We start from the raw sequence: 18222 nt of genomic DNA on the forward strand, positions 1-18222 counted from the left end.
AGTGATGGTAAAATTGTAGTGGATCTTTCAGAGCAAGGGGATCTTTCCACTTACTCTACTGTGATGCGTAGTGATGGGACATCTTTATATATTACAAGGTATGATCATTGATTCAATGTTTACAATTCAGCATTTTGCAAAAAAATTACAAAGTACTTTAAGCTTGATAATGCATTTCAATTAACCCATTACAAAAGCCACCATAAAACCTGGCATCAGTAATGACTGTAAAAACATCATCGGTCCTGTATTAAACATGCACTGTTTATTTATTTATTTTTTATTTTTTTTTGCCATCTTGCTTTTATTTCTCTTTACTTAAAGGGTAACTCCACTTTCGTGGGGGAAAAAATAGTGGATAAAAAATAATATAACATATACAATTGTGACACAAGTTAAATATTATTAAAAATTACCTTTCCCTTTTCAATCTGCAGCTTTTCTGCAAATGCAATATGGCTACCCTAGGGGTGTTCTGTACACAGAATACGTACAGAATGCACACACATTTTTATTTTATTTTTTTTTATTTTTTTAGATACTTCTAATACGAAGTCATGTCTAAATGGATGTGGGCCCAAAATACTTTGCCAAAAATGTATGGAGCTATTTTTACCTGACAAAGCATTTATTTATTTTTTCCCTCCAATTCTACGATTTTCACAGCTCTGCCAGTTGTACCAACCACACAGCACTGTCTAAAAGGCCCGAAGACTTTTTTTTTTTTTTTTTTTTCTCTGCTGCAGTTAAAGGAGAAGTAGAACCAAAGCTCTCTTGGCTCTTCCTCTCCTGGGGATTACAGGGGTTCACTTCATTCTGCACTCCTGAGGTTACTCAGCTGGTCTAGACTCTGCAAGAATCATGAGATCCACCCAGAACCCCGGACCGGCAGCTGGTTCAGCCTCTTTAGTGAGCCCCTGAGAGCCTGACCCAGCCACTCCCACCCCTTCTTCAGCTCAGCGATCCAGTGAGTGCTAGAGGAGAAGAGCCTGTGACTGACAGTCACTGAGAACAAAGCGATGACCGGTCTTTGATCGCTCCTTTCTCAGTGCAAAGGTGACAGGTATAAATATGTTTTGGTGTTGTTTTTTTTTTTTTTTTTCCCACATCCCGACTTTCACTTTTAAATAACACTTGTCCCTCCCGCACCCTGTGACTAGACAGTGGAAGGAGAAGCCGTATATGAGTGAGCTTCTAGCTCTCTTTCTCTTCTGTCAGCATGCACCGTGTGTCTTTCTCCTTGGAGGTTCGTTTCTGGACTCATGCACTTGGGATGTTTTTTCAGCTTCTCCTAGATGCCTATTAGCCTATGTGTCCATGCACATGTTCAAAAGCAGAAAAAAACCCACATCCAGTCTGTCCATGAGCAGCAGAATTTTGGCAGAAAAAAACGATTGACGTGCCTAAACGCTATATACGAGTTTACAAACTTTTTTTTTTGCTAAAACTCTGTCAGGAGGAAAGGAGTCTATGAGAATTAGCAAAACCGTGTGTGTGTGTGTGTGTGTGTGTGTGTGTGTGGCCTTAATTTGACCTTTCCCTAAAATCTGTAAACTGTCCCTACTGCAATTCTCATTAAATTAGGGTACTGCACCAGAAAAAGTATCCCCCTAAACAGATTTTTACTTTGCAGTTCAGTAAGTTTACAGAGTACCTTAACTGGTGCCTTCATTAATGATATGCTTAGCCATTTTTTTCATATTTTTTTTTTTTCTTTTACAAAATACAATACTGAATTGTTGCTGTCAAGTTTAAGTTCTCTGACATCCATGTGCTCCTCACTATCAACTTGTGGCAGTTGTAGGATGTAAAGAAGCAAGAAATTATCAGCTGTCGGTTGAAATTGTAATTAACCATGTGATTTATTATCGGCAGACATTTAGAAATATCACGATAACAAAAATCATTCATCCTACTTTTTGTTTTTCTTGTTTTTAAACCTCATTTTTACTTTTTTTTTGCCTATTATTTTTTATGATTATAGGGATCTAGCAGCTGCAATTGATCGCATGGAGAAATATTCCTTTGATGAAATGATCTATGTGGTATGCAATTACACATCATTTTTAAATGTACTAGTTTTTATGGCTCAGTTTATTTTTTTTTTTTTTTTTTATTTTTTTTTTTTTTTTTATAAATGTTAAAACTCTAGTAGTAACTAAATGAGGCTAATTGAAAATAAGGAAAAACATTTTTGGGATACTTAAGAAGATAACGAATGCCGCCAGCACATCTAAGGACCGGTAAGCTGCAATATATATGTATATGTGTGTTTATGTATATATGTGTGTGTGTGTATATGTGTGTGTGTGTGTGTGTGTGTGTGTATGTATGTATATATATATATATATATATATATATATATATATATATATATATATATATATATATATATATATATACACACATACATACATACATACACGTTTTTGTTTTTAAATACTCTAAGGTGGGGGGCAGCAAGCCATCGATTGTGATCTACTTGTTGATCATGGCCATCTAACGGGTAGATCGAGACCCGATATGCTGCCAGCTTCTGACCACGCCTGCCACCTCAAGGGAGTAGGAAGTGATTAATGGCCGGGGCTGTAGAGACAAACATGCTGCTGCTTGTTACACACCACTGACTGTTGCACTGTGCCTTATGTACATCTGACCTCTGATAACAATCAACTGACCCAGCGCTCTGTATTACTATATACCTCTGAACTCTGACCACTGTCCTCTACCCAGGTGATGTTTGAACACTTCCCTACATATCACTGACCTCCTGTACGCTGCCCTACATACTGCTGACCTCTGTACGTTGCCCTACACACTGCTGACCGTGTGCACGGCACTACCCACTACTGACCTCAATACCTCTGACCTACCTACTACTGATCTGTGTACACTTCCTTACAAACTCCAGCATCAGACTTGTGGGAGTGAACAATTACTCTCCAAACATGGAAAAATTGTGAATGAAGGTGAATGCCATGTTTATCACCAAAACAAACTTCAGTATACTTGAGTTTTTATTTTTACAGAAACATTTTTTTTATTATAAGTTTTCTTCAGGTCATCCTTTTTAATGGGGCCTTACTAGTTATATTCTTTAAAAAACACTTCCATGTTGCTTGAGTAGATTTCCACCTCTCAGATTGCCTACTCCCTGTCCTAAGGTACAGGCTTTGATGACTGTTTTTGCATAGACAAAGTTTGAACTAGCCAAAAATTCATATAAACATTTTGTATTTCATTTTTATTATTTTTTGTCTCTCTTTAAGACAGATAAAAGTCAAGAAACACATTTTGAACATTTGTTTAAAATTTTGGAGATTCTTGGGAAAGAACATGTAAGCAAGTAAGTACCCGTGTATTACCACTAATATACTGCTTAAGGATAGCTTTACACCAGATGTGGTGGAACTGCATTGGGTGGCTATTCCAATGCTATTGCAATGCAGTCCCACTGTATGACAAGACAAAATGTGCAAAGCAGTGTGTGTGTGGCACGCAGCGGCTGGTGTGTATGAACCCCTAGGGCTTGTTTATACTTGCTTCAAAACATAGCATTGGACATGCGTTTTTTTTTTTTTTTTAAAGCACTCTGAATGCCAATCAAAGCACTTCTGAGATATCCCAGAATGCACTGAGAAACCAACAAGCGATTCAAAAGCATGTCATCAGCAGGCACTTTAGGTTCATGGGTATATATTCTGGAAGTGTCTGGTGCAGATGTCACATCTGGTGTGCAGCGTGGAGCAGCAGGAAGGAGAGCGGGGTCCGGATTGAAGTGAGCAACTAGCAGATGGCACGTGGTGTGCAACATAGAAACGCTATAGCCGAAGGTAACCAGGACTGGAGAGTGAGGACTGAGTGGCAGAGGATCAGCAGAGCTGGGGAACCAGAGCAGGAGAAACTAGCAGATATTATACCATGGTGTGCTGCATGAAAGCAAAATAGCAGGAGGCAAGTGAGGAGAATCAGAAAACCAGATGATCAGCAGAGCTGGGGGTTACTACGGAGTGGGGGATCAGCAAACTGGGAGTTAATACTGAGCAGGGGATCAGCAGAGTTGGGAGTTACTACTCAGTGGGGGAACAGCAAAGCTGGAGTACTACTGAGTGGGGCATCAGCAGAGCTTTGGGTACTACTGAACAGGGGATCTGCTGAATGAGGGTACTAATAAGCCATGGATCTGCTGAACGGGGATACTAATGAGCTGGGGTTCTGCAGAACATGGGTATTAAAGAGGAAGTAAAGGGGAAAATAAATAAATAAAAAACACACCCTGCAAGGCAAAGGCATAATGAGCTAGTATGCATAGCTTACTAGCTCGTTATGAATAACTTACCTGAGAACGAAGCCCCTGTAGCGGACCTCCGTCTTCCTCTTCACCGCTGCCATGGATCCCGGAGCGACTCCCGGGTCTCGCGGCTCCGGCGCTGTGATTCGCCGGAGCCGCGATGACGTCACTCCTGCGCATGGGAGCCAACACTCGCGGCATATCGCTGCGATCTGCGGCCTGTGTGCCGCTGTCTACGGCGCATGCACTGTAGACAGCGGTGGCTGTCTTCGGGTAAATATCTCCTAAACCGTATAGGTTTGTAAGGGTTTACAACCACTTTAATGATCTCTGGTTCTACTAGGCCCCTTTTAAAACAAATAAAAAATCAACACACACATAAAGCATTTGGCAAGCATCACAGAAGCATCAAAAATGCATCATAAAAGCCTGTTGAAGCGGTAGGTGCTTTAAGGTGTGTTCAAGTCAAAGCAAGTGTAAATGAGCCATAAAATGTTGCAACAGCTGCATCCATAGCCTTAACTGTGGTTTGTGTTTTGTACTGATATTTTACATAGTGCAGTGATATACAAATTCCTTAAGTGTCTCTATTTCAAAATGACTTTACTAGAGTTTATTTTTTAGACAATAGCCAAGTATCATGTTTTACCCAAGAAATTGAAACACCTGGGTAGTTATAAGCTAGTCGTAGGTGAATTTGCAGATTCCTGATGAATCAGATGGAATCTGAGCCGTCAGTAGCTTTGTCAGCACTACCCTGCTCAACAAAAGTTGATTTTTAAATCAACTGAGCTGGGGGTCTATATCAGCTGAACAGTGGGGGAGATTTATTAAAATTGGTGCACTCGGAATCTGGTGCAGCTGTGCATAGTAGCTTCTAACTTCAGCTTGCTCAATTAGGTTTGAAAATAAAACCTGGAAGCTGTTGGGTTACTATGCAGAACTGCACCAGATTTTGCACTCTCCAGTTTTTTTTTTTTTAGTAAATAACCCCAGTGTGACTGCATTCTGGAAGTTGTGGTGTTTAGAGACACCATAACGAGCAGTGGAAATTCCTTCATCCACACTGTTTAGCATGGATGGGCAAATACAATATATATATATATTTTTTTTCTTGTTCAGCTCATGGTGATTTATCTACATAGGTGCATTAGAGGAACATTTGAAGATTATGCATATTGTCAAATGTAATGATGGCTTATGCTTCTGAACTGTTCTGTTTTGCACTTGGTAACGTTCCTTTTTTCCCTCATTTTCTTAGTTGTCAGCATGTTAAATTTGGACGTATACAGGGAATGCAGACAAGAAGAGGAGATGTTATCTTTCTGGAAGATGTTTTGGATGAAGCCCGTTCTAGAATGCTACAAAATATGGCAAATAGTGAGAGTATGTCTTATTTTGTAGTGCTTGTTTTTTATTTTGCTAGTTGACAGAGTGCTTAATAAAAAAAGTTAGTACACATATGTTGTGATAAAAGAAACATTTTTTTCTAACTGAAACTAGAAGTGATATTACCATATCTAAAGTGGCTTCTACCACATAGTCAAAACCACCCATGTGTCTGCACTCGGCATCCACTTGCTATGGGTTGTCCTAGAATTCCCTGAATCTTGGACTTGCTCTAGTATACTGATGTATATCCATCCTATTTAAAAATAATATATCCCTGCCTCCTCAGCCAATCAATTGATCAGAGAAGCTGACTGTCATAGTGATAGGCCAATAGGAAAGTGTTATAGGGTCTAGGGTTAGTGCCTTTGAATTAAAATGACCAACAATATAATTGTCATAAGATTGTAACTGTTTATCAATAATACAGTTTTGCTCAAAAGTTTGCATACCCTGGCAGAAATTATGGCATTTATATGGAAAATATGACTGCTCATGCCAAAAAAACATCTTTTATTAAAGGATGGTGATCACATGAAGCCGTTTATTATCACATAGTTTGTTGGCTCCTTTTTAAAATCATAATGATAACAGAAATCGCCCAAATTGCCCTGATCAAAAGTTTACATACCCTGGAATGTTTGGCATTGGCACAGACACACAAGGTGACACACACAGGTTAAAATGGCTATTAAAGGTTAATTTTCCACATTTGTGGCTTTTTAAAGCAGAGTTCTACGCATAAAAGTCAGCAGCTTTAAAAAGTGTAGCTGCTGACTTTTAATCGGACATTCACCTGTCCCACAGTCCAGCGATTCAGGTGAATAAAGCCCTGCTCCTCTCCGCCTCTCCTTACCCCCAGAATTGTGACTGTGGGTGCCTGACTGTGGCTTCACAGCCAGGCACGCACTGCCTGCTGTGATTGGCCTGGCAATCTTCTGGGGCCTGTGATGTGTCCCAGAAGATTGCACAGAGGGAGGGGGGAGAGGTGAACTTCCTTCCGGCTCTGCAGAGCCAGAGGAGGAAGTGGGAGCTGAATGCCCCAAAAAAGAGGGTATCCCCCCCACCCCCAAAATAAATAACATGCCAAATGTGGCCACCTTAACTTAAAGCGGAAGTTCAATTCTTGGGTGGAACTCCTCTTTAAATCCCAATTAGTGTCTGTATCAATAGTCAATGAGTTTGTTAGCTCTCACATGGACGCAGTAAGCCATGGGGAGCAGAAAAGAACAATCAAAAGACCTGTGTAACAAGGTAATGACACTTTACAAAGATGGAAAAGGATATAAAAAGATATCCAAAGCCTTGAATTTGCCAGTCAGTACTGTTCAGTCATTTAATAAGAAGTGGAAAATTTGTGGATCTCTTGATACCAAGCCAAGGTCGGGTAGATCAAGAAAGATTTCAGCCACAACTGCCATAGGAACTGTTCCGATACAAAGAAAAACCCACGGGTAACCTTTGGGAGAAATACAGGCTTCTCTGGAAGAAGATAGTATGGTTACTTTTAAGGAATACAATGATACTTGAACAAAAAAAGAGCTGTATGGTCAAGTTGCCAGAAAGAAGCCTTTTACTGCACAAGTTGTACAAAAAAAGCCTGGTTACAATATGCCCAACAACACCTTGACATGCCCCATTTTTGTAGCATTGGCACAGTAAAGGCTTCCTTCTGGCAGCTCAACCATGCAGCTCTTTTTTTGTTCAAGTATCGTTGAATTCTGCTCCTTTAAAAACAACCACCGTCTTTTTGGAGAGCAGCCTGTATTTCTCCTGAGGTTACCTGTGGGTTTTTCTTTGTACCCTGGGCAATTCTTCTGCTCGTGTGGCTGCAATCTTTCTTGTTCTACCTGACCTTGGCTTGGTATCAAAAGAGAATTTTCCACTTCTTAACCACTTTCAGACCGGACCATTTTGCTGGTAAATGACCAGAGGTCTTTTTACACTTTGGCACTGCGCTGCTTTAACTGGTAATTGCGCGGTCATGCAATGTTGTACCCAAACAAAATTTGCGTCCTTTTCTTCCCACAAATAGAGCTTTCTTTTGATGGTATTTGATTGCCTCTGCGATTTTTATTTTTTGCGATATAAACGTAAAAAGACCGCAAATTTTGAAAAAAAATGATATTTTCTACTTTTTGTTATTAGAAAAATCCAATAAACTCAATTTTAGTCATACATTTAGGCCAAAATGTATTCAGCCACATGTCTTTGGTAAAAAAAAAGTCAATAATTGTATATTTATTGGTTTGCGCAAAAGTTGTCACATCTACAAACTAAGGTACGTTTTCTGGAATTTACGCAGCTTTTAGTTTACGACTGCCTATCTCATTTCTTGAGGTGCTAAAATGACAGGGCAGTACAAAACCCCCCCAAATGACCCCATTTTGGAAAGTAGACCCCCTAAGGAAATTGATAAGAGGCATGTTGAGCCCATTGAATATTTTATTTTTTTGCCTCAAGCGATTGAATAATGACAAAAAAAAAATTTTTTTTTTTTTTTTACACAAAGTTGTCACTAAATGATATATTGCTCACACATGCTATGGGCGTATGTGAAATGACACCCCAAAATAAATTCTGCTGCTTCTCCTGAGTACGGGGATACCACATATGTGGGACTTTTTGGGAGCCTAGCCGCGTACAGGGCCCCGAAAACCAAGCACCGCCTTCAGGCTTTCTAAGGGCGTAAATTTTTGATTTCACGCCTCACTACCTATTACAGTTTTGAAGGCCATAAAATGCCAAGATGGCACAAAACCCCCACAAATGACCCCATTTTAGAAAGTAGACACCCCAAGCTATTTGCTGAGAGGCATGTTGAGTCCATGGAATATTTTATATTTTGCCACAAGTTGCGGGAAAATTACAAACTTTTTTTTTTTTTTTTTTTTTTCACAAAGTTGTCACTAAATGATATATTGCTCATGCATGCCATGGGCATATGTGAAATGACACCCCAAAATAAATTCTGCTGCTTCTCCTGAGTACGGGGATACCACATATGTGGGACTTTTTGGGAGCCTAGCCGCGTACGGGGCCCCGAAAACCAAGCACCGCCTTCAGGCTTTCTAAGGGCGTAATTTTTTGAGTTCACTTCTCACTACCTATTACAGTTTTGAAGGCCATAAAATGCCAAGATGGCACAAAACCCCCACAAATGACCCCATTTTAGAAAGTAGACACCCCAAGCTATTTGCTGAGAGGCATGTTGAGTCCATGGAATATTTTATATTTTGCCACAAGTTGCGGGAAAATTACAAACTTTTTTTTTTTTTCACAAAGTTGTCACTAAATGATATATTGCTCACGCATGCCATGGGCATATGTGAAATGACACCCCAAAATAAATTCTGCTGCTTCTCCTGAGTACGGGGATACCACATATGTGGGACTTTTTGGGAGCCTAGCCGCGTACGGGGCCCCAAAAACCAAGCACCGCCTTCAGGCTTTCTAAGGGCGTTACAGTTTTGAAGGCCATAAAATGCCAAGATGGCACAAACCCCCCCCCCCCAAATGACCCCATTTTAGAAAGTAGACACCCCTAAATTTAGGGGTACACTAGTGAGACTAGGTAATAAATGGCGGGTGCCCTGAAACTATAAAAAAATAACTAACCAACCAGCGTCACCTGTAACAGTTATATGGTGATCACTGGTGAAAGGGTTAACTAGGGGGCAATCAGGGGGCTTTATGCGGTAGTATATGGGGGTCCCTGGCGCTATAAAAAGCTGCGGCGAACCTAAATACCTACCTGCCTAACTAGCGTCACCTGTGACACTAATACAGCGATCAGAAAAACGATCGCTTATTAGGCTGGGTTCACACTGGAGCGATGCGGGAACGCCACGAATGCGCGGCGGGTTCCCGCATCGCATGCCTCCCGGCGGCAGTTCACACTGCCCTATGCGAACTGCTGGGAGTGTCAGTGAAATGTTAATGACACCCCCAGATCAGTTCGCATATCGCAGTGCGATCTGCAAACTTGGATCGCATGGTGTGAACACCCATGCGATCCGATTCTGCTGCGGACCAAAAAAAGGGTCCCGTGCGAGTTTGCGGCGGGTGCGGCGGGTGCGACACGAATTCAGCCATACTATCTGTATAGCTGAACTCGAATCGCACAGAGATCGGATGTGATTTGCACTGCAGTGCGGTGCGAATCACATCCGTTCTCATAAACCGCTGCAATGTGAACCCAGCCTTAGTGACACTGGCGACGGGGGGTGATCACGGGGTTAAACCTTTATTGGGGGGGTTAGGGGGGTACCTTAGAACTAAAGGGGGCTAACCCTAACTGCCCTAACAGTTATTAGTCACAAATGACACCTGCCGGGTGATCAGGGGGTTAAACCTTTATTAGGTAATAAATGGCGGGTGCCCTGAAACTATAAAAAAATAACTAACCAACCAGCGTCACCTGTAACAGTTATATGGTGATCACTGGTGAAAGGGTTAACTAGGGGGCAATCAGGGGGCTTTATGCGGTAGTATATGGGGGTCCCTAGCGCTATAAAAAGCTGCGGCGAACCTAAATACCTACCTGCCTAACTAGCGTCACCTGTGACACTAATACGGCGATCAGAAAAATGATCGCTTATTAGGCTGGGTTCACACTGGAGCGATGCGGAAACGCCGCGAATCCGCGGCGGGTTCCCGCATCGCATGCCTCCCGGCGGCAGTTCACACTGCCCTATGCGAACTGCTGGGAGTGTCAGTGAAATGTTACTGACACCCCCAGATCAGTTCGCATATCGCAGTGCGATCTGCAAACTCGGATCGCATGGTGTGAACACCCATGCGATCCGATTCTGCTGCGGGCCAAAAAAAGGGTCCCGTGCGAATTTGCGGCGGGTGCGGCGGGTGTGGCGGGTGCGGCGGGTGCGGCGAATGGCTGAACTCGAATCGCACAGAGATCGGATGTGATTTGCACTGCAGTGCGGTGCGAATCACATTCGTTCTCATAAACCGCTGCAATGTGAACCCAGCCTTAGTGACACTGGCGACGGGGGGTGATCACGGGGTTAAACCTTTATTGGGGGGGTTAGGGGGGTACATTAGAACTAAAGGGGGCTAACCCTAACTGCCCTAACAGTTATTACAGTCACAAATGACACCAATGCAAAAAAAAAAAAAAAAAAAAAAAAAATGACATTGGTGTCACTGTGACTGGGGGGGCAGGGGTAATTGGGGGGGTGATCGGGGGGTAAAGGGGGGGTGTGAGTGTGCCTGGCATGTTCTACTGTGTGTGGGATGTGTTGGTGCAACTCACTGATCCGCTCTCCTCCGTGTCGGAACGAAAAATACCGACACGGAGGAGAGAATACATCACTTCCTCTCCTGTGTTTACATTACAGGAGAGGAAGTGATGTCACCGGGGATTTCCATTCGTCGGGAGCGATCGCGAGGGGGTGGCCATGAATGAATGGCCGTCCCCTCGTCCGGGATCGCTCCCGAACGAAAACCGACCGCCGCAGGCACCGGGCGGGGGCCCGATCGGGCCCCCGACCCGCGGGAGGCAAATCACGTACATGTACGTGCTTATGCCTGCCCGTGCCATTCTGCCGACGTACATCGGCGTGAGGCGGTCGGCAAGTGGTTAATAAGGGATTAAACCGTACTGACTGGCATGTTAAAGGCTTTGGGTATCTTTTTATATTATTTTCCATCTTTGTAACGTTCCATTACTTTGTTGCACAGGTCTTTTGACTGTTCTTTTCTACCTCCTCATGGTTCAGTGTCTAGCCTGCTTAGAGCATCCAAGTGAGAGCTAATAAACTCATTGACTATTTATACACACACTAATTGTGATTTTAACCGCTTCCTGCCCGCCCTATAGCCGAATGCCGGCCTTAGGGCGGGCGGCTTCCCGTGCCTGGCCGTCCCTGGACGGCCTGGTGTTTACTTCCGCAATGCGCGCCGCCGCGGGCGCGCATCGCGGAAGTTCTGTGTTTGCCGTGTCCCCCGGGGACAGGCAAACACAGATCGCTGTAAACGGCCAATCACAGCGGCTGTTTACAGCGTGATCGGCGTGTCCAATGGGAGATGATCTCATATGTAAACATATGAGATCATCTCTCAGCGCCGCTCTCCCTCCTCACACAGACAGCGTGTGAGAGGGGAGAGAAGAACGGCTGCAGCAGCCGTCAGTGTAAAAAAGAAAAAAAAAAAAAAAAAAAGTAAAAAAAAAGTTTAATAAAAAGTGCCATCCTCCCCCAGAGCCATCCTCCCCCAGTGCCACCCCCCCCCCCAGTGCCATCCTGCCCCAGTGCCATCCTGCCCCAGTGCCATCCTGCCCCAGTGCCATCCGCCCCAGTGCCATCCTGCCCCAGTGCCATCCTGCCCCAGTGCCATCCGCCCCAGTGCCATCCGCCCCAGTGCCATCCGCCCCACCCCAGTGCCACCTGCCCGCAGTGCTATCTGTCCCCAGTGCCACCTGTTGTCAGTGCCATTTGTCCCCAGTGCCATCTGTCATCAGTGCCACGTATAAGTGGCATCTGTCATCAGTGCCACGTGTTATTAGTGCCACATAGTGCCATCTGTCATCAGTGCCACGTATTAGTGCCATCTGTCATCAGTGCCACGTATCAGTGCCATTTGTCATCAGTGCCACCTGTCAGTGTCACGTGCCATCTGTTGTCAGTGTCACGTGTCATCAATGCCACTTATCAGTGCCATCTGTCATCAGTGTCACGTGTCATTGGTGCCACGTATTAGTGCCATCTGTCACCGGTGGCACGTATTAGTGCCACGTATTAGTGCCACATGTCATCAGTGCCACGTATTAGTGCCACGTGTCATCAGTGCCACATATTAGTGCCACGTGTCATCAGTGCCACGTATTAGTGCCACGTGTCATCAGTGCCACGTGTCATCAGTGCCACATATTAGTGTCATCTGTCATCAGTGCCACGTGTCATCAGTGCCACGTATAAGTGTCATCATTGCCACGTATCAGTGCCATCTGTCATCAGTGTCACGTGTCATTGTCCTGGTATTTCAAAAGTGTAATAAGTAGTCAACAAGTTAGATGTGTAATTTATGCTCCTAGAACACGTGATGGCGCTCCCTGCATGTTGGGCCTCTCTATGTGGCCAGGCTGCGAAAAAGTCCCACACATGTGGTATTGTAATACTCAGGAGGAGTAGCAGAATTTTTTGGGGGGTGTCATTTGTGGTATACACATGCCACGTGAGAGAAATAACCTATTACAATGACAATTTTGTGGAGAAAAATAAAGAAAATGAAAAATCTTCATTTTGCAAAGAATTGTGGGAAAAAAATGACAACATCAAAAAGCTCACCATGCCTCTTACTAAATACCTTGGAATGTTTCCTTTCCAAAAAGGGGTCATTTGGGGGGTATTTGTACTTTCCTGACTTGTTTGGGTCACAAGAAGCGAGATAGGCCACCAGTACATCAGATGTGATCAATTTTGTGCGATTCGCACCACAGCTTGTAGACTCTCTAACTTTCACAAAGACCAAATAATATCCACTAATTTGGGTTATTTTTACCAAAGATATGTAGCAGTATAAATTGTGGCCAAAATTTATGAAGAAAAATTAATAATTTGCATAATTCTGTCACAGAAACAAAGAAATATGCGTTTTTTTTCAAAATTTTCGGTCTTTTTTCATTTATAGCGCAAAAAATAAAAACCCCAGAGGTGATCAAATACCACCAAAAGAAAGCTCTATTTGTGGGAAAAAAAGGACACAAAATTCATTTGGGTACAGTGTTGCATGACTGAGTAATTGTCATTCAAAGTGTGAGAGCACCGAAAGCTGAAAATTGGTCTGGGCAGGAAGGGTGTTTAAGTGCCCAGTAAGCAAGTGGTTAAAAAGCCGCAAATGTGAGAAATTAACCTTTTTAATTGCCATTTTAACCTGTGTGTGCCACCTTCTGTGTCTGTACCAAGACCAAACATTCCAGAGTATGTAAACTTTTTATCAGGGCCATTTGGGTGATTTTCATTTTTATTTTGTGATAATAAATGGCTTCATGTGATCACTATCCTTTAACTAAACAACAGTTTTTGGCATGATCAGTCATATTTGCAATATTGATGCCAAAATTTCGCAATTTCTGCCAGGGTATGCAATCATTTGAGCACAACTGCACACCAAGCCTTTTGAAAAGAGACCCTGTCATCAGATTTAAATAAAAAAATGCAGCTTAAAACACATACAAATATTTGACATGCCTACTTGCAGCTTTTTTTTCCTTTTTTATAAATGAATGACTACATTATGTTGGAGTGCTCTTTTAAACTTTCTAAAAAATATGACAAAGGGGCAATTACCTAGCACAACCGGCTTTGTTTTTTTTTTTTTTTGTTTTGTTTTTTATTTCTCACGCATCATAGCCCTCTCCTCCTTTGGGAGTGTCTAATTACTCTCTGTACTAGTCCGGCATTTCCTGTCCTCCTCAAACCTTCAATCTTTTTGGAACAAAGGGGAATATTTATAGAGATTGAGTGACCACTCTCATGCTGCTGACACCACATTCAAAATGGCAGCACCCAGCAGCAGATTACACAAGGGAAACTTTTAAAGATTAGATGCATAAAATATGTTGGCATCAAATATAATTTATGGGAACATTTTTATGTTTTATTGATGGTCTGGCGGCAGGGTCTTATTTAGTGTAATGAAGTATGCTGCCAGTGTGGTCTATTCCAGCCAGGCTCCCTTTCAGGTACTTAAAGTAATTTTTAGATAGTTTTGCACAGAGCAGCCCTGATCCTCCTCCTCCTAGGGTCCCCATCTGTGCTTTTGGTTCCTCCAATACATCTGCTACCATAGGAAGCTGCTTCTTACGGTGGCACATATGCGGGCTCGATACCCAAGCCTTGCTGTGTGTGTCCAATACAAAGAGTGTGGCTCGGCCCTGCCCCCCTGTCACCGGTTTTGATTGACAGCAGCAGGAGCCACTTACTGAGTCCAGTGAGGAGGGAGAGAGAGAAATAACAGCGCAGCTGCTCTCGGGCACGCCACTGGATCAAGATCGGGCTCAGGTAAGTGTTTTGGGGGAGCAAACCATAGAAGATCTTTTTACCTTAATGCAGAGAATGCATTAAGTTAAAGAGCCTTCAGCCTTTACAACCACTTGAAAGCCTAAGCGCAACATTATTTTGCTACGGAGGTGAAACCCTTTGATGTCATACAAGCATAAGGTCCTTTGTGAGATCACGTAGATTTTAAAATAATTCATGTTCTGTACCATTAACAGTACTGACTGGCATATTAAAGGCTTTGGGTATCTTTTTATATTCGTTTCCATCTTTGTAACGTTTGGAGTAATCTTTGGAGCGTAATGGGCAACAAATCTAGAAGTAGTAATTTGTTGAACTAACTTTAAAGTAGCAAAAATACATATTTGCTTAAGCTCTTTTTACTTTTTTATTTTTTTTCTCTTAGCAAGTAAAACAACTGAAGACCCTGCTGACACAGCTGAAAAGCTTGGGATTGCAGCTCTAATTGTACAGGTATAGTACCCTTCAAGATGTACTTTATTTTTTAAGTTATTCTTTAGTTTATTGGAAATAGGAAGTTGTGTATATTTATACCAAAATTTGAAAGTACTCCTAATGAGTACCCCTAATAAGGAACCCCAACTAATTAGAATTAATGCAGTACATTTCTACCTTGTAGTTGCAGTATCAGCCTGCTGTTGTAGGCATAGGGTCTTTTTTAGAGTGAGATCTCCCCCCTAGTAACTGGGTGACTTGCACCCTGCACTGGACAGTCTTGATTATGTCATTTGTGTCCACATAATTTATCATTTCTTATTTGAGGTCAAGTTTTTGACGTCTGGATTCCTCAATCTGAAGTTGCCACACTTTTTTAGGAGTGGGAGTTCTACTCATGAGTGTGTATCTCTCTATCTCTTCTTTCTATAATTCCCTGGAGGGTCAGTAGACAGAACTTGGTTTCTTTATTACAACAATTCCTCTAAGAGGGGGACAGTGCAAGTCCAAAGGCTTTTGTGTGGGCACTAACTAGTTCAACTCTGGCCTTAAAGTAAGTTTTTCCTTTCTTTCCTTCCTTTTCCTACTCTTATCAAGCTAATATTCCTGGTGCTAGTGTTAGAATTCCTGCTAGCTCCTTTACAGAGGATTCTGTCCTTCTTTTTATTTAATTTTTTATTTTTTTAGCAAAAATGTTTTGATTCCAAAAAACATATGTTAATTATTTAGCAGGTTTCCCTTGGGGTTATCGCACCTATTGGTGTGAGTTGGAAGGAGTTATTTTCAACCTTCTGGTTCTAATTTCCTTATGCCAGTTGTGCTGCAACATTCTCAGTCCTATCTAACCTTTTTTATGCAGATGTAGTTGAACACCTCCTTTAATGGTATCGGGGTTACTCGATATAGCTATCCCACCGTCTTTTTGCAGACCTCGCTTACCTGAAGCTGGGTTAAGCATATTCTATTTAGCTCCATTTAAGCATCTAGCTGATTGCCAAGTTGATGGTGTTTTTTTTTGGGGGGGGGGGGGTTGTTTTTTCTGAACATACCCCTGACCATGCTTGCTTCCCCTGAAGTCGAGTATCAGGTATTCTGGGCTTCAGCCTTACCCTAGTGAATTTTTCCTTTTTTTTTTGACCCAAGTTTTTCTGTCTTTCAGGTAGTTTTATGTTCCTTTTTTGATTTTGAGCCCAGGTTCACATTGATGCAATTTGGCAGGCGATTTGACATGCTATTGCCGACACTGTCTGAATGTTTCTGTACTACTTTTGGCGACTTCGGGTGCGTTTTTAACAGACATCTGTGCAAGAACTCCCACAGATGTCTCTGAAATCGCCCCCCGAAGTCAGACTCAAATGCGTGTATGAAATTGTGTGAGTTCAGCTGAACTCGCACAATTTCAATCCTACAGCAGTGTGAACCTGGGCTGAAGGATTGTTCTCTCCTGCACATTGCTTTTCAGGCCCATTGTTTCAGGTAACAGTTTCACCTTGGTGGTGAATACCTGCTCTAGTGTGGAGCTCAAAGTTTATTCCCAATACCATTCTCTTAGGTAGTGATTTTTTTTTTTTTTATTTGTTGTGGATTGCTTAGCCTTTGTTCAAGGTTTGGGCACTTCTGATACTCTGGTAGTATAATTTCCACATCTGCTGGATCTCTCAGTGACTGTTGCCCATCCCTCAGTTGGACTGCTTTTGAATGTGCCAAATGTCTAAAAATTACAATCTTCCTATGTACCTCAATAGACAAAAAAAAGCTATACAGGGCATGTTTTGTTTCATGTCTGAGGTTAACACGTTAAGAACTGCGACTTTTTCAGTGATTTTTCATGAATATACGGTAATTCAGGTAAAGCTCTCTTTTTACCTTTTGGTGATTGGACATCTGCAGTTCAAAAATACTTGCATCATTCATTGATGGTTTTATCCAGTGCTGAATACTCTTAAATGTTGGCTTTGTTTTTATTTCAGGATTTTAAGGGTCCACTTTTGTCAGATTACAAATTTCAATGGGATCAAGCATTGCAGAGCAGTGGAGATACTGGTGTCTTTTTACAGTACACCCATGCGCGGTTACAAAGGTGAGTCTTTATCTACTAAAATTATCTGTGTTCTTGCATACGAAACCCAGTATCTATCCTGTTAAAATTTTCAGGGGCCTAACTTATAGGTATAGTTTATAAAAAATCTTGTTCCCTAGTGGTTGGGTCAGAAATGGAATTATGTTGTCTTAAAGTCAATGGTCCCATATTTTTCAAAACTCTGGGGCTTATTTCTGGGTTTGTCAATTTGTACAGTGGTAAGGACGCTTTTATAGCATTTTCAATGCTAAGAGAGCTAGTTAGTCACTTCAGGTGAGGATTGTCTTACAGAGAGAATAGAGCTGGCAAGAGATGGATAGAGGTGATACTCAGTCCCCAATAGTATGCACACAAAAAACAAGATTGCCCATGGGACTTTTAAAGCGCACACCTCAGGTAAAAAGTATAAATTATTTAACACGCATTTAAAAACATGTAATACAGAAAAAGAAAAACCGATATCAACATATTGGTAGATTTGCATTCATATAATCAACCAATCAATCATTCATATAAGACATGGATATGTCATAAAGATCATATGTCAGTAGTCAGGGATGGCTGTGCTAGGTCTCGATGCATTTCACGAGAGGAGTCTCGCTTCTTGGGGAGAAGCACAGGTAAGTAAATAAGAGGGGGAAAAAAATGAAGAGTGCAGAGCATATGCATATAAGTTCAATATGCTCCACTTACGACTATTTGAGGACTCCTACTAGCTGGTATAGATGACCCTTTGTGAAGTATCCAAAAGATCAGTATGTATAGGTGGGTATGCTATCCTGAATTTACAAAAGAAACTTCAAAATGGCATGTCCATAAAAGTAGATGGACAAATGCATAAAATGCCAACCATGCCACTCGTTGTCTCTTGGATAAGACAGTAAACATCAAACAGTAATCGCAAACCACTTAAGCAGGTTGGGCAAATAATTTCCGCGTAGCGGAGGTATATTTAAAGGCAAACCAGCCGGACCATATCTTTTTAGCAA

General features: G+C 42.1%; 1 protein-coding gene across 3 annotated transcripts in view; it reads left to right on the plus strand.

Annotated features, from left to right (window-relative positions):
* Positions 1-18222, plus strand: part of RARS2 (arginyl-tRNA synthetase 2, mitochondrial) — a 91769-nt gene that overhangs the window by 39078 nt on the left and 34469 nt on the right. For all 3 annotated transcript variants that reach the window (XM_077487277.1, XM_077487278.1, XM_077487279.1), the window contains 6 exons: positions 3-98; positions 1985-2045; positions 3270-3346; positions 5553-5677; positions 15104-15171; positions 17124-17233. In XM_077487277.1, coding sequence (XP_077343403.1) covers positions 3-98; positions 1985-2045; positions 3270-3346; positions 5553-5677; positions 15104-15171; positions 17124-17233 — 537 coding nt within the window. The remainder of the gene's footprint in view (positions 1-2; positions 99-1984; positions 2046-3269; positions 3347-5552; positions 5678-15103; positions 15172-17123; positions 17234-18222) is intronic.

The sequence above is a fragment of the Lithobates pipiens genome, unplaced genomic scaffold (assembly GCF_037356315.1).
Source record: "Lithobates pipiens isolate NorthernLeopardFrog02 unplaced genomic scaffold, aLitPip1_a1.2 Scaffold_18, whole genome shotgun sequence".
In the NCBI taxonomy this organism is placed as follows: domain Eukaryota; kingdom Metazoa; phylum Chordata; class Amphibia; order Anura; family Ranidae; genus Lithobates; species Lithobates pipiens.